This window comes from Podarcis liolepis (assembly GCF_965112155.1).
Source record: "Podarcis liolepis genome assembly, chromosome: 12".
In the NCBI taxonomy this organism is placed as follows: Eukaryota; Metazoa; Chordata; class Lepidosauria; order Squamata; family Lacertidae; genus Podarcis; species Podarcis liolepis.
In genome coordinates this window covers 52944089-52968675 of record NC_139563.1, presented here as the reverse complement: position 1 = coordinate 52968675, position 24587 = coordinate 52944089, and the positions used below count along the sequence as shown (strand labels likewise).

Genomic DNA, 24587 nt, shown 5'->3' with positions numbered 1-24587 from the left:
TCTTGTCAGATTACCATGGTCATGATAGAATCACAGAATCATAGAGTTGGAAGAGACCACAAGGGCCATCGAGTCCAACCCCCTGCCAAGCAGGAAACACCATCAGAGCACTCCTGACATATGGTTGTCAAGCCTCTGCTTAAAGACCTCCAAAGTAGGAGACTCCACCACACTCCTTGGCAGCAAATTCCACTGTCGAACAGCTCTTACTGTCAGGAAGTTCTTCCGAATGTTTAGGTGGAATCTTCTTTCTTGTAGTTTGGATCCATCGCTCCGTGTCTGCTTCTCTGGAGCAGCAGAAAACAACCTTTCTCCCTCCTCTATGTGACATCCTTTTATATATTTGAACATGGCTATCATATCACCCCTTAACCTCCTCTTCTCCAGGCTAAACATGCCCAGCTCCCTTAGCCGTTCCTCATAAGGCATCGTTTCCAGGCCTTTGACCATTTTGGTTGCCCTCCTCTGGACACATTCCAGTTTGCCAGTGTCCTTCTTGAACTGTGGTGCCCAGAACTGGACACAGTACTCCAGGTGAGGTCTGACCAGAGCAGAATTTGTGGCCAAATAAAGAAAGGAAGCAAAACCCTGTTGATTCTCTGTGGCCTCTGTGTTTTTTAATTCCATTGACAATTGTATCTTTCTGGGCACGTGGTCTGAGTGGGATAATGGATGCCCCCGTGTATAAGATGCCCCCTATTTTGGGGGACTCCAAATTAAGAAAATGGGGAGAGATTACCCAGAGTTGTTAAGCTTTTTGAGGATTGCCCAGATTTCTTGAGCTTCTTTTGGGGGGGAATTGATGAAAATCGCTCACCCACTTACCCACCAATCGTGTGCCTACTCGCCTCCAACAGCCTCCAATCGCCCACCCAATTGCAGCAGCAGCAGCCATTGCCACACCCAACACTCACTCGCCCAATCACGGCTGACAATCTCCAGATCACGGCTGCAACCAATCAACCGTCCCCCCAATAAACTATCCATGTATAAGACGACCCCAAATTTATAACTTATTTTTCAAAGAAAAAAACCTCATCTAATAAACGGGAAAATACGGTACAGTCCGTCCCCCATGTTGTTTAACATCTATAAAACACTGGGTGAGGTCATCCAGTGGCTGAAGTATTGCCAATATGCTGATGACACCAAGCTTTCAGTCCCTTTTGCATCAAATCCAGAAGAGGTACTGAGTATTCAGAACTGGTGCTTCAATGAAGGCAAACAAACAGACTCAGTTCAGGCTCCACCTCTCACTGGAGCCAAGTGGGACTGCCTGGTGCCCATGAGGGGAAGCCTGGCTGGCTGGCTGGCATGGAGCTGTTCTCTCCTCTCTCTCTAGGAGAAAGAGGTGCCGGCCAAGCCTGAAAGGCCTAGCCCCAGCTTGCCTCCTCGCAGGGCTCCTGTCGTGGGGGCGCCTGGTTGTGCCCTCTCAAAATCCAGTGGTGTCGGTGTCAGAGGGCTCTGTTCTCTCTCTGTGACTCGTTCCTGGCGTGTGAGTCCCATCCAGGAATGTGTAAGCACCACAGGCGCCCAAACCCCACACTATGCCACTGTTTAATGGTATTTAACCTATTCAGGAGGAGGATCAGATTTGCATTTTATGGGCACTCAAAGGTCCAGTGGTGACACAGGTGGCCTCTCAGATGGGAAATCGACTGAGCCCTCACATGAAGAAAGTTTCACTAAAATTATCCATACTCTAAAGAGCTCCCTATTGTGTCTATGCTGACAGGGGCTGATGACAGCTGTAGTCCAAAATATCAGGAGGCTACCAGGTTTGTGAAGGTTGCTGTAATGTGTTGTATATGAGGCCACCTTTGAAAACCATCTGGAAATTTCAGTTTCCAGTCGAGACTGTTAACTGAGACGGGCCTTTTTAATCATATTGTGCTGGTGTTTTGCCATGTGTCCTGGATTCCAGTTGATGCTTTGGCCTAATTCAATGTGCTCATTTTAATCTCTAAAGCTTTAAATGGCTTGCGCCAGGCAACTTGAATGATAACCTACTCCTATATATACCTACTTGGACCTTTAGGTAATCTCCACAGGCCCTTTTCAATGTGCCCTCCCTGAACAAATCACAGCAAGTAACCACCAGGGAGAGGGCCTTCTAGGTGGCAGCAAAATCTGGCATGCCAGAATTATAAGATACAAGTAACGGACTGGTAACATCAGTTCTTGAAGGCAGACCACAACTTGTACGTGCTGGTTTTTCACCTGACTAGAGTGATGTCCAACATTGATGGACTCTTAACTTTTGCCTGCTTCCATTAGAAGTCTGTCCTCCGATGTAAACATACAAACAATGAATTAACTTGTGGAATCAGCCATGACAGCTACTAGACAAGATACATTTACAAAGTGGTAGACAAATTCAGAGAGAATGTGCCCATCAGTGGTTAAGTAGAAAACTTTATGTTTGCAGGCAATATATCACTGAATACCATAGGCGTGACACAAACCATGTATGAGAGCTGTAGCCTATGAACCTCTACAGAGGCATCTGGGTCTTACTATTGAAAACAGAATGCTGGACTAGATGAATTTATGGTTTGTTCCAGAAGGGCTTCTTTTTAATATTCTTCTTTTAAAGGACATTTAAGAACCCATACTTTTCTCTCATTTATGTGTTGGTATGTATGGGTAAATATCCATCCCTATTCTCCCTTTTTACTACTCCTTGTCTAAAAAAACAGGTTCCACCAGCACAAGTGACCCACATTAATGTCAGCAATGGAAGTGTTAGAGAAGGATGCTAATCCTTCTATATTCAACATCAAGTGACCCCCTTTACAATAAATATTAGAGGTTGACAAAGGCATCAGCACCATTTGTAGTTCACAAAAAGCCAATTGTGAACGGTCTAACATCAGGTTCATATCTGCTAAACAGAGCAAGGAGGGATGACCTTATTTCTACCTCTTGCTGTTCCCTACCCAGCAATCCATGGTATTGTGTACTGAAGTGTATTATGGAAGACCTGGGGCTTTTCACTACTGCATTCCTTAATTCCGGAATCAAATATAAGTTCAGATTCAGTACTTTCCCACTCACACCCAAGTTTGGCAGCTATTGAAGCAGTACTATCCTCTCTCCATCAACAGAAATCCTGCCAAGTAAATTTTTCTAGCTCTGGTGTTTCCTATGTTCAGAAATAGGTTTTCATAAACACACACATAATGCCCTATTGTAATTCCATACACCTTCTCAAAATCCTATAGGTACCATTTGCGATTAAAAGGGACAAGGATCGGTATCAATGAGCAACTAGAGAAATTCACATTCTCAGCAAAGCAATCCTACCTTTAAATCTAGAAAACTATTGCAAAATCAAGGTCAAAAGATTCCCACTAACCGATATAATTAAACTCAAACTCTCTTTATCACGTACAATAAAATTCTGCTGCACTTTAGACAAACGGAGAATTGTAGGTGTGTGACTTCAGCACCGTGTTCAAGAATAAAGAAGTGCCGTCTTGTGAAAAGCTCTTAACAGACCGTGTACAGTTACTGCGTGCAGGATAGAGGAAAAAATACTGGTTGTATATATGCTTGTTATTTTCCCAAATTGCCTCAGTTTAAATTCTTAGTATTTGTTGCATTTATACCAAAGCTACAGTTTTGACGACTACACATTTGCAGGAAAGTAGTCTGTCTTTTATATATTCCAATGCGTTACTTCTTTCCAGCTAATGTTCGCAATAAGAACTTGTTTAAAAATATAGGTCAGTTTCTCTAATTTTGACTATGCAAAATATAGCAGGACTTCAAGAAGCTTAGGAATAAATTCAGTTGTGAGAGTCACTAAATCTGTAAAATGAGGATTGGGAAATCACAAACATAAAATTAGAACAGACTTGATAGAGTGAGTTTGCATAACCAGCTTGGTGTTAGGCAGCCATACTTCGTTTTGTTGTTCTTGTTGTGTTTTCTTGTAAAGTTTACCGTCAAACGTTTTAACGAAAGCATAACGCTTGATCTCAAATTGGAAAGCATGCTCAGAATTCCTTGCAAATGTTAGTAGCTGCATATGGATGCATACAAGTAAACGTTTTTTAAAATGTAAATTTACACATAGTAGGTTAAAAAGACAATAATGCAGACAAAAACCTTGGAGCTCCAAAAAGAGCGAAGCTGGTCTTGCAGTGCTGGCTTGACTGTCTGAAATTTTATAAAAACAAAACCCACTATTTGAAAACCAGCAACACAGAATGCAACAAATATGCAAATATTAATAAATGAAATTTGCACTGAACTCATTTGTTTTTGAAAACTTTGCATGTTCTTACCTTCAAGCTGGGTGTCTGGGTCTGATCAACAGTAAATCTCATTAAAATATTGAACTGGAGCTCATTGGGGAAAGATTCCCTGCAAAAATGAATTAATCCAGCGTTAAGGGTTAAAGAACCGTTTGTTAAAGGGACTGTGGAAAGGCAGAATGAAAGGGGAGAGAACAGAAAACACTGCAGGTAGTTTTGCCCAAAATATATTTGGTGCCCATGCAGGAAGACTGAGTTGTTCCTGGTTGAAAAAAAAAGGAACAGATTTATTGGTGGTTGGCTGTTCATGTGAGCAGCTTGTTTACTTGTACTGTAGTTCTTTAATTTTTGCATCTCATCCAAGCCTCCTTTGGGAAGCTTCTCAAGCTACACTAGAGTTTTGGTAGGTACCCTGCACCAACCTCTATGTGCACTTATCAAGGAGTGTGGCTCCTACTTTCCCAATCTGTTCATACAGGGCTTTTTTTCCCTAGAAAAAAGGGTGGAGGAACCTGCTGAGCTGAGCACCCATCCAAAGTTGTTGAGCTTTTTAGGGGAACCACAATCGCCACGGCAACCTGATCATCATGTTGCACAGCCCCAGCCGAAAAAGGTGCCAGAACTCAGTTCCCGCCAGTTCCAGCTGAAAAAAAGCCTTGAGTTCATATTTAACTACCACATCGATCTTGGCTTGAATACCTTTCACGAATCACTTCACGGGATGTTTTCATTTTTGCTTTTTAACTTATTGTCTCTCTATATATTCCAGTAACAGCCTTCTTTCCTGGTTTGTGTATTATTTATTTTTGTTGCCCCTATGGCTCAGCTAGGGTTGTTGTTGTTAGACTTTATATACAGCAGTGCCCCGCAAGACGAATGCCTCGCAAGACGAAAAACGCGCAAGACGAAAGAGTTTTCCGTTTTTTGAGTCGTTCCGCAAGACAAATTTCCCTATGGGCTTGCTTCGCAAGACAAAACGTCTTGCGAGTTCTTGCGAGTTTGTTTCCTTTTTCTTAAAGCCGCTAAGCCGTTAATAGCCGCTAAGCTGCTAATAGCCGTGCTTCGCAAGACGAAAAAACCGCAAGACGAAGAGACTCGCAGAACGGATTGATTTTGTCTTGCGAGGCACCACTGTACCACCCTGTAGTCTCAGGGCAGTTCACAGAATAAAATCAAGATATAAAACCACAAAATACCTAATAAAAATAACAACAGCAACCCAATACCCCCCAAACACATTTTAAAAGGGCATAAGATGTAAATTGGATCAACGAAAAGGCCTGGTTAAAAAGGAATGCTTTTGCCTGGCGCCCAAAGGTGTATAATGAAGGTACCAGGAGAACTTCCCTGGGGAGAGAATTCCACAGATGGGGAGCCACTGCAGAGAAGGCCCCGTTCTAGTGCTGCCACCCTCCGGACCTCTTGAGGAGGCACATGAAGAAGGGCCTCAGAAGATGATCTCAGAGTCCAGGTAGGTTCATATGGAAAGAGGCAGTCCTTGAGGTACTGCGGTAGTGTTGATGTTTTTTTTGCTAGTGTCATTGTGGCACCAAACTCCCTTATACTGATGGCCAGGTATTGGAAGAGTTCCACCATACGGTCAATTGCTGGCACTGTCAGGGGTGTCATCCAGCAACTGAGAAGGAACAGAGTCCTACTTATGAGTTCTTCTGAGACAGGGTTCTTCAGGCTGGTGACATGAAATGCTCAGACTCTTAAGAAAGAAGGATGAAATGTCTGGGAATCCCTGCTCTTTTAAGATATCATCAGGTACAATCTTCTAAGCATGCTTAGTTCAACTATATGTGCTACTATTCTTCCAGAATCATGTAGTGAATATGGGAACATGCTGACATCTCACTGAATTCTTACTTATGGTGCTAAACATTCATTTGATTTGTATCTGGGAAGATAAGCATTCTTAAGAATCCAAGAGGTACTACTGATACAAAGATGCAGAATATTACCCCCCCCCCAAGAAAATATTTCCACAAAGTCAAGAATTCATTACCTTGTCACATCAAGTGCCTTTTGAACTTTCGCTTGCACGGACCCCAACAAGTCAGCACCCATTTTTTTCAACAGCTGTGTCAGCAACACAAATAGCCAGTCCTGCAGATCTTCTTTATGGACTTGAATGAAGTCAACTAAAGTTTCCAAAAACATGCTGAACACCTGGAGGGGGCAGAAAAAAGGACAAAAGGAAAGAAGAAAAGAGTAGGGAAGAAGAGGAGTTGACGCTTGCCTGTGTTGAACTCACAAAAGAATGTAGTAACACACACAGAAGCAGAAAGAGGCAATGATTCACAGCCAAGCGGGAAAACATTCTGTCTGCCTTTCATCAGAATCTGTGATTCAAGAGTATTTAAGCAATTCAGAAAATTAGTACTTCATGCAGTAACACTGGGAAAAGAAATGCTGTGATGACTGGCGCAACTTTCCCCGCCCCCAGCTACTGCTTTGGTGTTGTCTGTTGTATTGAGTTTTGTGGAAATGGTTTAAACCAGTGTGTCTCAAACGTTAAAAAATTGTAACTCTTCCTACGTGTTCTGACTCAACCCATTCACTCCAATTTTGAAGCCTCTTTGGGTCAATCTGCCGAACAGCCTGATGAGTTATCTCATTCCCACCCACATGGGTGCTATACTCAACTCAACCTCACGTCAATTACACTTCCTCACCTCGCACTCTCGATTTCTCACACAGATACACACTAAGCTCTTCTCCCCACAACGCTTTAGCCAGTACTAACTCAGTAAGCCACTCAGTATAGTTTGTATCGCCAAGGAAGGAGGTCATGCCACCCTCCATTTGAGAAACACTGCTTTAGACTGTTAATCCACTCAGTGTTGCATGCAACACAACGTGCACACACCACAAACAGATTTACTGAATTGTAAAAAGCTAAGATGCCATGACAAGTCCTCAAAGTTCAGTGAAACACAGGACTCACAACTCATTTCCATACAGATCACTTATTCAGTGGTGACACGTGAAAAGAGTGCAAGTTTCTTCTCTTATAAAGATGTACTTTAGCAAGTATGATCCAATTTAATTCACGTTGCTTATAAAAGTCTTTGTTAAAATAGTTTGTTGAAACTGCACAATTCACAATCTGACGGAATCTTCCAAGGCTCAAATTTCTTGATTCTCTGCAGGTACAATACAAGCTTTAAGTGCAATCGGCAGGCCACACCTTCTGATCAGAGAACTAATTTAACAGTCAAACAGGACAGCCTACCGCACAACACATGGAAAGGAACACACTACAAGACTGTCTACTTTAACAAAACAAAAATAATAATAATAAATAAAATATATGACACTATGGGGTAGACAAAACAGTTTGGGCAAGGGATCTGCCAAGACATTTCATCCAGTCTGTGCTTCCACTGTGCATTCATTCACCAGTGGGGACAAATATAGGTCACAAGTATGTATTTCCTATCTCTGTTCAAAACAGTCCCCACAAAAGCTGTTCACTAGCTCTTTTATCCAAGGTCCTCCAGAAGTTGTCAGACTACAACTACCATTATCCCTGATCACTGGGCATGCTGGCTGATGGGAACTGTAGTCCAACAGCATACAGAGTGCCACAGATTCCCCAAACCTGATCTACAGGATTCAAGCACAAGCTAAAGTTTAAAATATTGAAACTTTAACAAGGGGCATATTGTGAGTACGCCTTCTTCATCAATCCTTCCAGTTATAGGACTAGTTTGGACATGACTCTAAACTGTGGTTTAGACTTAAAAGCTATGGCAAGCTATCTGGCGCTTTTATCTTCCCTTTTCTTTCATGTACAAGGAAGAGGAGATTGGAAACTATGGATTTTGATTTTAAACCAACCAGAGCTCTCTCTTGTGTCTGAACTCTGGCAAGTTCTAACTCTACTTATTTCAAACCAGTAAAAATAATTTTTTTAAAAAAATAGCAGGAACCAGAAAGTAGGAGCACAGGCTCATCTGGGTGGCCAACTGAGAGAACAGGATGCTGGACTAAATGGGCCATGGGCATGATTCAGCAGGCACTTCATACGTACTTAAAATCTTAAAGTCTGGTTTGATCCTGGCTTATCTGAACTAGCCAGAGTTTAAACTAAAATGCTCTAAAAATGAGACGTCTGATTAGTTTAAAAAGTGGGTGCTTCTGATTTTATTCCTCTGGTGTGCACCACTGGCTCAATATACCATATTTTTTGCACCATAACACTCACTTTTTTCCTCCTAAAAGGTAAGGGGAAATGTCTGTGCGTGCTATGGAGGGAATGCCTATGGGTGGCATGCCTACGGATTTTCCCCCTCTAAAAACTACGTGTGTGTTATGGTCGGGTGCGTGTTATAGAGCGAAAAATACAGTAGCTCAGGACACTGGTTGTTCGGACCCAGAGAGCCCTACATCTGTGACAAGCAGCAGAAGTACAAGCAACTATGTGTTGGTGTTCTATTTAAATAGGTCCAAATAAAGCAGCTTAGTTTCCTAGAAGTATCTTCTGCTCCTTGAAGAAATACAATACTTAACAATAAAAATAGCACTAATATAATACACTGGATTGGTTCCAGATTCACTTAAGTTGGCATAAGTTCTCACTTGAATTAATGGGAATCAACTCAACTGTATTTAACTTTTCACGCTGATTTAAATGGGATCTAAGATCAAATAAGTTTGGATCCAACTCATTGTTTCAGATGATATGGTTACCATGATGTACTTTTAAAGGTGATGTAGCTGCTTTTAGTGGTAACCAACAAGCAACCATTGCACTTCAGACAGTGACTGAGTTGAAGCATGTTGAAAGTGATCCAAGTGGTTGAAATGGTTGCCAACCGTAATCTCTTGACATATGAGCAACTCGGTTACATTTAGTGTGCCCAACTTAGCAAGGCCTCAGACTACCTTGCAACATTTCCCCTTCACACAGCACTCATGGAGTGCAGCTGTACTGGAGTACAGAAGGAATTCAGTGTTCATCATTATTTCACTTGGGAAAAGACTTAATGGCCTTATTTGCAAATAATGGTAACCAAACTATGGCTTACCAGGACCATGAAAGTGCAGGTTTGCAGCTGCTTTGCTCCACTCTGGTTTATTACATTCCCACACCAGGTTAAGCCAAGTTTTGACTTAGTGTGTAGTCTGAACCTGGGTTTGTGGTTTAAACTCTCTCCTTGCCAACCAATACCTGTAGCTTAACCTTCAGTCCTGATTCAAACAACACAGTAAGGCAAACCTTGGCTTGATTTAGCAAGGAAATATAAAAGAAAAACTAGAGAGGATCAATGCAGCCCCAGTAAGTCATAGTTTGGCTTACCATGATGTGCAAACCAGGTTATTATATTTTTTTAAAAAAGTACAGGCATCCAGTAGGAGAACCATATGGTGACCATGTGAATATGGACAGTGTGAATACTCTGACTTTATTGCTGCTTTTGCAAAATACTGCATCGTGAAAATATTTCCTGAAAATTGTGTGTGAAGCTGAAACTGAACAGTAGAGATAAAAGCCCTGCTGTATTGTTTGCAATAACAGATCTTAGATGATGTAAAACTCAGATGCGCCAACCACCACAACACACAGTAGAAGTACAAAACCAAAAAGGTCAGTTAATTAGTATACAGAAGCACATCCAAAAATATTTCAGCATAATTTGCATAACGGCAAGGATTTTGTAAAGCGCAAAAGCTGGACTCGGCACACATTCTTTATAAGAGTAAAGTAGAGGGGGGAAAGGTTATTATCAATCATGCAATAAGGTTAGGGCTCCAACAAATATTGAACCAACTTACTCTCTACAGAGAGTTCCAACACAGGGGACAGCATGCAAAAAGAAAAGAAAAAAAGGAGGGAGGAAGGGAGGGAGGGAAGATAAAACACACAAATTAGTTGCCATCTGCATAGTTCCTGTATGAGGAAAATGTGATACATGGGTTTTAATATGATTAAGTAAACAGCTTTGCTCTGAAATTTCCAATTCTTGCAAAAGCACATAGGTCTCTCTTCTTTGCCCGTTTCACTCTTTTAAAACCAAAACATCTGAATAAAAATACAGTTTTTTGAAAGCAATTATTTAACATTTGGGTATGGATGGATTCAAGCATTACAATTCTAACATATATATTTGAGATGTATTATATTATTCACTAAAACCATAACATTTGAAGTGCATATACATATATTTTTTTTTAACCTCAAGTACCCTGCAGAAACTTGTGCCAATGAACTAAGGCCACTCGTGGCTCCCTGAAGCATGTTTCAGCATTGCATGCCAGATTAAAGACTTCATGCATATGCTTCAAATGATACCATTTTAGTGGGTACTCAATGAAAGTTTATTGTGCTCCTATGAAAATTTCACATTGTGAGGCATCCTTAATGGTACCCTAAAACAACACAACACAATGGGTGGTCAAGTTAAGTCAAGGATCCATGAGAAAGGATCTCCAATTTACAGTACATGTCTGATAAGGGAGCAATTCCTCAGCATTTGCCATGAAAAGCTTCAATTAAACTACAATTTAAAGCACATATTCAAAAGTCTGACAAAGCAGTAGACAGAGCAATATGCAAAAAGAAAATTAACACTGAAGGTATCGTATTTCTATGATGATGTCAATTATATGCAAGATATACTTTGTGTTCTGATATAACCACTTCCTGCAGTGTTCACTAAAAATTCTGAGCACTTTAATAGAAACCATGAACATCATTTGAAAATGTACTGATTCTAGAGTCTATAAGATAAACCTACCCTGTGGTTGGTCAGAGACAGGTATTTCCTTCATTGGTGACTCTGACCTCTTAAGTATTTGTGTACATATTTGCATTGTTATAAATACCTACACACCTATATTTACACACATACTTATCCCAATCTACACACACACACACACACACACACACACACACACCATTCAACAAGTTTTATCACCGATCTTAAATTTTAAGACATTTGTTAAGCCTACATTTGAAGAGAGTAATTCAAAAACCCCTAAAAGCTCCATTTGAATGTACAATACTCAAAAGCTATATTCTGTCTCCCCCCTCCCTTTTGTTTGTGTAAGGTGAGTCAATTTTGCCATTAAATCAAAAATTCCAGAATTTATGAATCCATTCATTTGATGTTGGCATCATTTGTGTTCACCTACTGACAGCTAATAATCCTGCTGCCAGCGACACATATGAAATAAGTTACTTATGTTAATTCATTAAGGAATCAATCTATATCGTTTAATAAGAAAAAAATCAGATCTATAATTATGTGACTTCCCCCCTCCTCCTGTGCCCCCCTCCTAAATCCACTTTGGAGGGTCTGGAGAATCTCCAAGAACAGGGTGTGTAAGGAAGAAAGAGGGCAAAATGCTTGTGCTGATGGAACAATTTCCTTAATGCTAAGCTGCATTCCACCTTAAATCTTTTTTCCTTTTTTTTACATTGCAATTCCCACCACATATAATAATTTCCATTCTGATTTGTCATTTCCAGCAATCACTTTCTTATTTCTTATTGTTGGTGTTATATGCCAGCATGCCACTATCTTATATAACAATTATCTCTTAAATACTTACAGAACCTATGTGATCCCCACCCCCTCCTTACAGGTTTTCCCATACTCTCCTATTCGTGTTTTGTACTCATTTGATTATGAATTCTTCCACCTATCCAGGTTTAGTATTATATTTAAGCAGCAGCTTATATATCCTTGATAGCAAGTTATCCTTGCAACACATTAGTATTTTCCCCCCAAAATCTGATATCATTACCTACTGTTTTAATTCTCAGGTAATTATTCACTGAGAACCTTATTGTAAAGTAGTCATACTACATCACAGGAGATTTTCCTGATTTAAACTTTATTTTTAAGTACTCCATTCCAACCCCATAATTTGTTAAATCCACATATCTAAAAAGTTCATAATCCTCCAGAACTTCAAACCGCCGTTTTTCCTTATCTCTGTGCCATCTAATACTCAAGGTTGGATGATAGCAGCACAATTGGAACAATTGCACCAGAGACAATGCCTGAAAGTTGGGCAGAGAATCTGAGGTTCCTTAAAAAAAAAGGTAAAAGTCTCCAGTCCTCCTAGAAAGTAAGTTGTGAAACAAAATGTGCAGATTCCCTTTCCAAGTGATTTCTGTGAGATGAGCCAGCTTAGCTGCTCCCACCTTTCAGTGTTTTTAGCCAATGAGTGATGTCAGAAGTGTGATTGAGAAGAGAGCTATTTAGGCACCAGGCCATAGACACCCCCCCCCCCCCGAAGGTCCTAAAGAAATGCTGTTTCCCCCTCTCCTTCTTTCCTGCTTTTAACAATTAGAATCTCCATAGTTTGCTTGTTTCCCTGCCCCCGCTAGTTAACAGGATTCATTTTTCCTGTGGTAGGTTCATTTGAGATTGGGTACTCTCTCAAGTCTCATTGCGTTTAATGCATACAGCGTCTTGTTGCTATTGTAGCAGAACACTAGAAAGTGGGAGCAGGTTTCATTAGGAATCAGGAAAAATATTACGGTATGCTTCTCCTTACTATTTTACCTGTAAAAGTAAAACAGTCAAAAGACAAACAATGAAAATGAAAGGGGGGGGGGGGGCTCCAGGGAATAAGTTTCATAAAGTGCAGAAGCCACCAGGAAATTTTGGAACATTCGAACATTTCAGTTCTAAAGCCTTCTCATAGAAGCAGAGAGCACAGCTGCTGTTTGTTAGGTTGTGTGTTATCTGCTGAATTCCAAGTTCAAAGCTTTGGAGAAAGACTATACTACTGCCTACTGGGGAGTTTAATCTCACTCTTCTTTCTGTTTTATCATGGAATGTAGATTTATCTGCTTTCGTTTTTAACACTTTTACTGTGTGGTGTATTCTTATTGCTGCAACTAGATTTTGCTCTAAAATTGGCTACGATTTGTACCTTGTTGGGGAGCTAGCAAAGGACTGTGTTCTTTATACCTTAGTAAATCTTTTACTGTACTGGAGACTTTTACTGAGTGTGAGAGTTACTGGAATCCATGCATCTGCCAAGCTTCTGCTAATTAACCAGAAGATGGGGGGGGGGTGTCTCTAGTCTTGAGCACCACTGCTTGTGCTTTGGTGCCCTAGCAATGCGCCGAATTCCATTTAATTCTTTGTGACATAGCCACTCCTACATACATTCCACTGATAGCAGATACTGGTATTCCTGTGGGTTTTTATTTCGTAAAATCAAGCAAAGATTCAGCATGGTGATCACAGCGTAAAAATCAAAGTATGCTGGCATGGCATTACAACACAACTTACTTGAGCTGGGTGTGGGGACACAGAATTGAGGATGGTGAAAACACAGATAACGGAATGGGTGGAATTAAAGTGTGGATGTAATACTACTGGAGCATTGGGGAATGACTACAGAACTGATAAAGCAGGGTGATGTGTGGATGACCCAGTATGAATTCTCTTCAAACACACTATTAATGTTTTAATGTTGCTGTGATAAAATAGCAGTCTGAATGGGCCTCAGATCACACTGCTTTCCACAGTTCCCCAACCCACAGTGGCTACAGGCCTAGGATAACTTTTCTTAGGAATCGGTCTCCTGTGCACAATAACTTGAGAGTAAGCTCAGCTAAACACAGGCAGACTTATCTTAGCTGTACTAATCTGCAGAGAGGGGGCAGAAAACCCTGACACAATGACACATCACTCCAGTTAAAGAAACCAACATTTGATGCCTATGATACAAACATTAAGTCCCCTTAATACAGTCATTTTATGGTTCCTTCTATATGGACCTGACCATTAGGTCCACTCGTGACCGACTCTGGCGTTGTGGCGCTCATCTCACTTTATTGCCCGAGGGAGCCAGCGTACAGCTTCCGGGTCATGTGGCCACCATGACTAAGCTGCTTCTGGCGAACCAGAGCAGCGTACGGAAACGCCGTTTACCTTCCCGCCAGGGCGGTACCTATTTATCTACTTGCACTTTGATGTGCTTTTGAACTGCTAGGTTGGCAGGATCAGGGATCGAGTAACGGGAGCTCACCCCATTGCGGGGATTCGAACCGCCGACCTTCTGATCAGCAAGTCCTAGACTCTGTGGTTTAACCCACAGCACCACCCGCGTCCCTTGTATATGGACAGCCATATGTTAGGCTGAGAGCTGCTGACTGGCCCAAGACAGGAAGTGAGCAAAGACAATGAGTTAAGTGAGTTCAAAATGTGAAACTCAAGTGCTCAGAGTATTTACTTTAGTCCACAAAAGCTTATGCCGTATGAAATTTGCTGGTCTTTAAAAAATCACGACTGATTTTTGTGCTACACTGTTTCGTGTTATTTCAAGAATTTGAATAGCGAGCAACCAGGATGCAGTTGCAGAAGTTGGTTATCCCCATGGTTTGGACAAAATGTTCTTAAGCATAGTGTGAAGATGTAGGCTACTTATTTAAACTTTCTGAAATTTTAAAGAGGTCATGAACACATGAGGGGGTGGCATCTGCTCCTCCACACACTAGTGCACAGCTGTATGCAAGTACAAAACTATCCATGGATGGGTATTGTCCCTGCATTCAAGAGCCCAGGGTTCCTGACTACTTGAAGAAGACCTTTCTAAAAATACAGAGCTGTATCCATGGGGATACCGTATTTTGCGCCCCATAGGACGCACCTAGTTTTTTGGGGGGGAAATAAAGAAAAAAAATTTTATTTTCCCCCCCAGGTGCGGGGCTGGAAGAACCAGGTCGGGGAACAGTGGGAAGGCGCGCTCTGCCTCCCCGCTGTCCCCCGAGCTTGTGGGGCTGGCGATCGGGAGAAGTGCGCTGATCCTGGGACTGCAGGCAGCTCTGCGCAACCCTCGGAGCGGGTCTCCCGAGGGTTGCGCAGAGCTTCCTGAAGCCTGGAGAGCGAGAGGGGTCGGTGCGCACCGACCCCTCGCGCTCTCCAGGCTTCAGCGAAAGCCTGCATTCACCCCATAGGACGCACCCAGATTTCCCCTTCATTTTTGGAGGGGGAAAAGTGCGTCCTATAGGGCTTAAAATACGGTAATTTTAGACAGTACAATGAATGTTATAGACCTGAAAAACAGTTCTGTGTAGGTATTCCTCCTTTAGAAACAAACACTGGTTCAGTAGAAGGTACTATCTGATTTTATCATGTGCCTCTTCTACCTTTAAATGATTGAGCCACTGTTAATTAAAATAATATGAACACACTTGGAAGTGCTTTCTGTCCACCAAGTATTTAAGTCTAAATCTATGGCAGTATTCTTCTAAAAACCCTGCAGATGTTCATAATCGCCAAGGAGCAAAACAAATACATACCTTGCTGTGAGGATCAGCAAACATCCTTGTGAAGATTTCACACAACCTTTTTAATTCAACGCGACTGCCAAAATGACATAAGACTAATTAGTAAATGGCAGGGTAATGTTATGAGCAACTTTAGAACAACTTTAAAAATGAGTCGGTGAAATGTTTTACATTCATTAACATGACTCGCAATGTAAACGTGCTTATACTAAGCTTTACACTCAGAACTATAGCACAGAATCATAAAGTCCAGGTACGGGTGAACAACTGCCTTGCCGGGGGAGGGGGGGGAATTGTCTACTGCTGCTTACCTGCAAATCTCCATTCTCCTTGAGAACGTGTGTGTGTGTGTGTGTGTGTGTGGAGCCAGGAGGAAGGCAGGTTGGCCTCGCGGAATTCATACTTTGGGGGGGGGGGTAGGAAAGGGAGTACATGAGTCAGTTATTTATTGTTTGTAAGCCGCTTGGAGATTCATTTGAATGAAAAGTGGCAGAGAAATACAATAAATCAAAATCAGTGGCCCAATACTTCCTCTTAATCACCATTAAGGTATCATTGTTATGGCATCTACAGGGTCAAGATTTGAAAGTGCTTTATGGCTCTACTATTATCCAGAGCCATTTTTATGCTCTATGTGTGAAGGAATGTGCTCAACAAAAGCGAAATGTGATGCTATCTATTCCTTGCAGAGACCTTTCAATCATCTTTGAAGGAAATATCAAGCATCCAAAAGCACTTCAAGAAATTGATGCCAGTTGCTTTACTTTTGTTTCACAGGGACAATGGACGTCACCTAGCAAGTTACCAACTAGGAAGCCAGTTGACTTTCTTTTCCCTGCTGTAAAATTCATTAGCCAGAGAATCTGCAGAGCTTTCTCAACTACAAAATCTCTTGCCTAAAAAGGTTTTCCTACCTTAAAGTTCGCTGGTTTTTTAACAAATTTTGTAGCCCCAGAAGACCTTCTTTTCTTTCTGACCAGTTGGAGCTTGCACAGCGATTGAGGACCTCGGCCACATCCTCTGTCTGCCGCATATAGGTAGGGATGGTGCCATTCCGAGAGCTGTACGATCTTTCTGAGCAAGCACTGGACGCGTCGCTGTTGGCATCATCATCGGAGTACATTCCATAGGATTCGTATCTCCTTCGCACCGGCTTTTTCTATCACACAGAGAGCATCATTTGAGGAACCATTACCAATTTGTAGTGCCTCTTACACAAATATCATGTGCCTATTCATATAGCAAACCTCCCTGGTGCCATTGTCACCTGCAGCTACACCCGGAGCAGGCACCATATTCATACGCATCTCATTTCTCTCACCGCACTGAACCTGAGACCCTCTGGTTATTTGAAAGGGAGACCTCCTCTAACCATGATTGTTTAATTTCTTTATATAAAAGGGGGCAACTTTGCCCTCAAAAAGTGTCACTGAAAACTGCTTGCAGAATATAAAACCACACAGCAATCACATTGAAACACACAGTTATCAGACTAAAAGCAACAAAAAAGCAAGAGCCAAAACTATCAATAAATTGAACAGAATCAAAAGCGTGTTCAAAGAAGTTGCAGCTGTTGTAGTACAGATACTGAAACTGCTAAATGATGTTCCAAATCTTGCTGGGCTTACTAGGTGGGGAGGGGAAAGTAAAGTTCAAACAAGCCTGTAACATTAATCTCTCAACACAACTGGTACTTTGTATAAAGCAATAACCCTTCCCACCAAGGGCACTAAGGTCATAAAGGCAAAATGTGCACGAATGAACAAGTCCAACTATATTAGACTTTAAAAAAATATTTGGAATACATGGAAGTCACACTGTAGGACAAAAGGACAACAACATTTGAAACTATAATCATTTGGAAACGTTCAGCTCCTTAAAACAATTGTGAACCTGGGACACAAGTGAAGCAGACATTATGTATTTATTTAAAAACACTGAGCATTTTTAACAGGGAAACAAAGATTGTTATACCTTAGTCCGTATGTCTCCTAAGAGCTGAGCGCAATGCATTACAGAAGAAACAGAAAAGTTATGAGCACAGCTGACAACGGTTAAATAGTGTAAGCACAGATGTCATTACCTCTAGTTAGAAATGAGGGCTGGGTTTAGCCTCAGGAACAAAAGAAAACATAACAGTTTTAGCTAGATACACAACTGTGGACCCAAACACCCTTTCTTCGAGGAGATGTAATCAGGCGCCCCCACAACAGGCTCCTTTATTGAGGATGGAGCTGCGAGGCGGAAAGCCATGCCTGGGCTGGGGCAACGGCTCCTTCTCCTTCTGGCTGGCGAAGGGACGTCTGTGTGCATCTCACCCCTGGGCCAGCCAAGACCGAGGGGGAGGACACAGGCACCACCCACCAAGGAGGGAGGAAGACAGCATGACCCAGGGGCGCTGCTCCTTTCCTCCACTGGGCTCCAGCACGTGAGGGAGCCCACAGAGGCCCAACGCTGCCAGCCAGCCGCAGCTCCACTCCTGGGTCAGGCCCCCTTCAAATCAGTCTGATCGGACTGATTTGGAGCAGCGGCATCAGTGGCGATGGCTGGGCAGCGGTAACACATGGTCCACCGCTGGAACCATGAACACCATCTTGAGCTCCTTGAAGTGAAGGTGGGATATAGATTTAATTAATAACTAAACAGGGAAAATGTAGACCAGTCTCTGCCTCCAAGGAGCTTACAATGTAAACCGGACAGCAGGGAAAACAACGGTGAGTGATAAATGTACGTAATTGCAGTTACATGTACTATGGGAATAAAGATTAAGCTGTTTAAAAAGGCTTTGAGGGGAAGGTAGATGAGTTGGAAGGAACAGAGACATAATGGCACGTACGGTCAAAAGTGGAGCTCCATGTAATTTAGCAGAACCAATAATCAAATTTGACAGTAATACAAACTAAGCTTTTACTTTGTCACCCCCCCCCAAAAAAAAACCAAATAAACAGGTGTGTGATAGACAAGATGCTCACCAAAGCATCTGCTACTGCTTCTTCCACATCGGAGCCTGTGTTCAAGACACGCATGGCACTAACTGATGAGGATAACCGACTTGACTGACTTATTCCAAAACCTGTGCCTGTCATAATAAGACAAAAGAAAACGTAAATCAGAATCATCCTGGGAAGGTCAATGCAATATAAACTAAAATTTAAAGCCACTATTTAAGAAGTTTTATGCCTTCCAATATTTGGAAGCGGTGAAGCCTCAAAAAGGTTCATCTCATTTGTTCTGAATCTGGCTGCTTGCCTTCAACTCAACAAAAGGAACACTTACTTGATTTATTAAGGGAAGTGAATATATGCAGAGCCTACCATCAATACCAGCCCTTGCCATAAAAACCTGGTACACTCTCAGAAACCTCATGAACCAGATGGCTCAGGAGAGATACTGGCCATAATCTAGAAAATTCTACTACATGCACACTCCAGAGAAACAAGTGCAGCTAGAGTTCTCCTTCAAGTTTGTTAAAGTAGCTCCTGTTGCTAAAGACATGCAATGGCTCGGTTTTAAAAGTAATTTCCCTATTATGTTATCTAACTGAGGCAGCAAAACTCTAAAGGAAAGAGTGCACTGCCACATACAGTTTGCAGTGACATGTTCATGTTGGATTGTGGCCTTAATATCCTAATGAAATTAAAGTAAATTTAAATGCAGTTATTTAACTGTACCTCATGTGGCAAAAAGAACAAAAACATACTGTGTATACATAATTATGCAGGAGTTGAAGCAACAGCAACTATTTTCTTTTTTCTACTAAAATGTGTTTGTCACTCTGGTGTTTTTTAAATCTATGAAGCAAATTAAGGGAAACCACAGTCAATACAGCCTACAGCATTACATATCATAAAGCTACATGCATTAATAAAGCTTTAGAATACAAGAATGGAAAGGGAAAGAAGGAAAAACCAATAAAATTCACCTGAAACTAAAGAAAAACTGCTGTGTGTGCGAGGAAAGGAAAACATTTTGCACTTTTATCTACTTTGAGTATTCGAAATAATGTACAGAAATTAATACTGAAAATGATAAAAAATAGACTGCATGAAAAATCAAATGGGGTAAAAATAATCCAGGATGATGGCACAGATGATAGCAAAGTGTACTCATCCTTCACCTGTAGCCCCATAAACATCTGGAGAGTAGAGGGCACCAGTGGATCTGGAGTGATGCCTGGAAGCTGCAATAACAGGATCATATGAACCCTATCTATTACTATAAAAGTAAAGTATAGAACAATTGTACAGAGCGCAATGGAGCAAGGTCTAGGCAAAGCCAGGAAGCACTGCTTCATGACAAGAGCAACTAAGAACAGATTCACATCAACGCTGAGTACAGGGTACAATAATTCTGTGATTATTGGCTCCCTGCCCACAGAGAGCTCGCATGCAGCTCCTACTATCCTCATCTTCAGAACTGTGCTATTGCAAACATTCAACATTTATGTTTGTGGTAGGTGCAAAAATCTTGCACATGTCAAGAGTTGCATTCAACTGGCTGGTGACATGCACATAATTTTCAGCATTGTAAAACACGCCATACGAACTTAATGGTCGTGAGACCGAGTTACATTTTCTGGAGAGGAGAGAGAAATAATTTGCCTTACATGAAAAACGTAATAATTACAAGACTAATTCTAAAGGCGCCTTTAGTATTTTTTTTTAAATCTAAAGCCATTTGTCGCAAAATCAGGAAATGACTAAAAAAAAAAAAATCAGCTAAGCAACCTATCTTTTTTGAGGTTCACAAAGTTGTCAACCTTGAAACCTCATTTGGCACAAAACTTGATAGTTAATTCTCTTCATATATTAATAATAGTTTAATTTAAAAAATCCCCCTTAGTCCATCTGTGTATCTAAGAATCATTAAAAGGACAGAAACCTTGAAGTTATAATTCTCCTGGTGAACATTGAAATTAAAATGTGTGAATTCATTTTTCCAAGTTAACATAATTAACATTTTACTTGATTCATTACATAAATCACATACAGCATGCAACTTCCCCCTTCACATTTTAGACATAACTTAGTAAAAGGAGTGTAGCAAAAGCGTAGGGAACAAATGTGTTCTTTGTGTTAACATTTATTGTGTTAAAGTTAATAGTATACATAAATAAGTCCTGATTACATGATATTTCCTCATCAAAAATGTGTAAAGTAGCATAGCTATCAATGGGAATTCCTTGCCCATTGATGGGGAAAAGACTGAAGGACAGGTTGCCTTAACTTAAAACAAATGGACCACTGGACGATAACTAAAGCAAGCTTATACAGAAGAGTGATTTCCAGGGTTTTGAGTTAAGCAGTGGCATTGCAGTGCTAAATTTTACAGAAACAGGAAAAATGTGGCTCAAAAAACCCCTAAGTTTTTTTTCTAGGAAGGGAACGTAAAAAATATGAAAAAGAATTGCCAAGCAGTTTAAGCCATTGAAGGTAGTTTTTTAAAAGTCTGATCAATGCTCAACAAGGGAAGTTAATTCAATTTCCCTGGATTAAAATGTTTTTAGCTTAAAGCAGTGTCAAACCACAAAGTGGCTGGGCCTGGTATTAGGCCTTGAATCAGCGCTTGTGGTTTGTTTCACTCTAAACAAACCATGGTTGTGCTTTGTTCAGAGCAGGGATAAGCCAGCTCCAACTCCATCATCCATCACCATTACTTATGATGGCTGGGGTTTATGGGAGACCTGTAGGGCACCACATTAGCTACTCCTGGTTTAGAGAAAAACAAACAACGGGCATGTGTTTGGGCATAGTGCAAAGTGATCTATGGTTGTTTCCCTGCTGGAGGAAAGGAGGAGCACAGTGGGAATACTTGAGCTGCATGCTGTAGTAAGTAGGTTATGCAGAGACTAATCTGCTTAGCTATAGTTTAATGGCTTTGTGTTTCATCCGAACGCAGCCACTAAATGTCAGATAAGCAACTTAGAATACTATGTCCATGAAAAAAGACTTTTCTTCTAGAAGTTAACTAGTATCTATGAAATGAAGAAAGGTTTCCAGTGCCAATATCGTGTTCCCAGGCCAGGCACTAAAGTAAGGTTTTGGAAAAAAACACCCTTATCTGTAACTTGTTTCTTGACTGTGCTGTGAATCTGCCGGTTTTGCAGGGTAAAAAACCGAGTCCTCTGAAACTGCATTGCCACTACTACACTATAAAATTATTAAATGCATTATGATTTTCATACTAAAGATCAAGAACAGGGGAAAATCAAAACAAATCTAGTACGGTAAGAAGGAACGGCTGATAAGCATGTGCAACACAGAAACAAAGGGCAAACCTTGATTCTCAGAACATCAATTTTACAATCATTTGCACCAGGGAACAATCCAGAAGTGTGGACGTATAATCAGAGATACTATAGCGTGTTTCTCTCAAACAGGTATCAATCCTGAAGAACTCCCAAACTGCTCCTTGAACACCAGTTTTCAAAAGAAGTTTGGGTTTTAGTGAAAGAACTGATGATTAGGTTACGGGGGGTGGGGGGTGGAATAGTATGTGTAACATTGAAAATGATTTCTCATTTACAAGAGAAACTGGGAGGCAAGAGCATTGAAGGGATGGCTAACTGGTATGTGTGGAAGAACCTTGGGGGTTGCTAGGCATACACTTCTGGATTGCGTCGTCACTCTAGAATTACGGAGGGCATTTTTAGGCTCTTCAAATGGACAAAGTCTTCAGCCAGACTTTATAGACTGTCTCGTTAAGTGCCATCTCTTTATTTAGCTTATATTAGCAGATAATCAAGGGCAAACACAGCCATGCAGAACAAGCTCTCCAAGTACTTACCAAGGGGCGCAAAAGAGCGGACAGGGCTTGTATCCCTGCTACTTTCACGGCTGGCTTCCCGACTGCACCCCTGACTCACACTAGGCCGAGGAATACGGCTACCTCGTGCTAGTATGATTCAGGGTACAGACCAACAGCAGCACAGAAAGGGAGAAGACACAGAAAGAGTTGACATTTTAATGCAATCCCACATGTTACCTTTCACAACAAGACCCCACTTTTCTAAAGCATGAATGACATCTAAATATATGCATTTCTCCTTACTTTGACTTACAGAAAACACAGACACTTCAACAGAAGCACACGTTTATCATGTGCCCATTTGGAAAATAGTTAAAAGTGTGAATGGAAGTTAGGCGCATCTCACTTTGGGGGAAATAGGGCAGAATTAATATATGCTGCATACATGTTCGTAACTGCAGATAAGGCTGAAAGTCAAGGATTTTCATTTTCATCATATTTCATATAGAAATAAGAGGTGCTTCTCACAGGAAGCTTTTCATATACGCTTAGAACTGTGAAACATGCATGCAATAAACCTATGCCTGTGAGAATGCTTTTCCACATACATATATTAAGCGACAGGGACTGGGCATTGCTGGAAAAACCACCTAGTGTGTGAAATAAGCCTTACTCTGGGAGGTGATGACTGGATATTTAGTGAGCTTGCTTTGTTTACTGAGTATGCTTTCCCAATCTAAAGGAGGAGAATAGTAAGATGCTTACTATTCTTTACCTAATGTGTTACTAATCTCAGGCTATGACATGGAAGACCCAATTTACAAGCAGATATTCAGCAAACCTGGACTCAGATCACCTGAATTCAGTGACTATGTGAGAGATATAAAAGAAAGAAGCTATGACTAAGCTAGCAAGCCTTACCAACTGACAGTCTTGAAGGACTCGCTTCCCTGCTACATCCTTGACTTCGTGGAATCTTGCTTCGCTTTTGTGCTGTTGCATGACTGACTAGCACTCTCTGAACCCCTGTGTTCATAGTTGAGAGTGTAGTTGTAGTCAAAACTCTTCCAGGGGAACCAGAACGGCTGCCAGCTGAAAGCAAAGCAAAGCAAACATAAGCTATACATTCCAATGCATAACTGCTTGGGAGTAAAAGAAAAAACTCAAGATAAATGAAACAGCTATGGTAGAATGGAATGGTTTGAGAAGTTGTTTGGAAGAACCTGACGATAATGAACAGCATAGAATCTGGAACATGTGTGCTGTGTTAAAGCAAAGTTTATTAGTTCATGCACAAAATATGCTTTTAATATTTGTACCTCCTTAAGTACTAATTTCCAAATTTTAATAATTAAAACACATACCATTCGCATTAAACTGCTAGGGGCATATTAATGCATCATTACAAGCTAGGAACTAATTACAAGAGTCTTGATACTCCAGAGACATAGCTGGAAGGAAACTGCTTATTTTGTGTAACATTCCCAACTTTAATTGGACTGGGGTGCCAAGGTCAGTGGGGCTGATACTCCATTTCCAAAAACAATTATCAGTGCTAACCAATAAGCCATTCCTGAAACTTGGGAAACCAGAGAATAGCCTCTGATGCCTTGCAAAGAGATGTCATTTGGCAACTAGGTGCATGTCCTGAAGAACTTGTGATCACCTAAAGCAGCTCTTTAAATTACACCTGAATGTCCAAGTACTAAATTTTCTTTGACAATAGGTTTGCAAGTTAGAACTTTTCGTTAAATAAACAGTTTCACATGCACCGGGTATAAAAACAGAGACATCCTATTTCCAAATGTTCTAGGCTGCAATCCTGGCTGGGAATAGCAGGACTGAACAGAGCACTGGGGCCATGGCTGCATCTAAAGTAGTGTCAGTTGTGCTGGCTAGGGAAGGTGGGAGGACAATAAAACTGCTTTTTCCCCTGCACTAACACCAGGCATGTGTGTGTTTGACTACGTCTATCCCTGATAGATGGCCCTATTTAGAATCCCACAGATCCTTGTCTGGTCCAGTTTCGTCCTGGGGGGGACGGGGGTTCTGCTGGCTATTGCTGATGTGACAGCTTCTATTTGCACTTTCAGAAGCCACTGTTAAGAGCTCTGCAGTGGCAAAAAAACCCTGTCTGCAAAGCTGAGGAAAACCTCCACTGTATCCTAAGCACAAGCGTGGAAGCTCATGGCAAACTGCCCTGTAAATCGTTGTACAAATTGTGTCTTTGAACATCTTTGTCTAACACAAAACAGAACCAAACTTGGCAAGATAAAGTGACTTGTTGGTAAATAATGATATCCTAACAC

General features: G+C 41.2%; 1 protein-coding gene across 50 annotated transcripts in view; it reads right to left on the bottom strand.

The window, feature by feature from the left end:
* The window catches only part of CLASP2 (cytoplasmic linker associated protein 2), a 123494-nt gene that overhangs the window by 12546 nt on the left and 86361 nt on the right, over positions 1 to 24587 (bottom strand). For 8 of the 50 annotated variants that reach the window (XM_083468702.1, XM_083468718.1, XM_083468713.1 and 5 more), the window contains 8 exons: positions 23200 to 23370; positions 22318 to 22425; positions 18504 to 18610; positions 16446 to 16690; positions 15544 to 15607; positions 6274 to 6437; positions 4293 to 4371; positions 4114 to 4164 (listed from right to left, as the gene is read on the bottom strand). In XM_083468702.1, the coding sequence (XP_083324828.1) occupies positions 4114 to 4164; positions 4293 to 4371; positions 6274 to 6437; positions 15544 to 15607; positions 16446 to 16690; positions 18504 to 18610; positions 22318 to 22425; positions 23200 to 23370 (989 nt within the window). Of the gene's footprint in view, positions 1 to 4113; positions 4165 to 4292; positions 4372 to 6273; positions 6438 to 15543; positions 15608 to 16445; positions 16691 to 17505; positions 17530 to 18503; positions 18611 to 19648; positions 19712 to 22317; positions 22426 to 23199; positions 23371 to 24587 lie in introns of all 50 variants that reach the window. The other 42 variants (XM_083468727.1, XM_083468685.1, XM_083468683.1 and 39 more) reach the window with 10 other exon arrangements.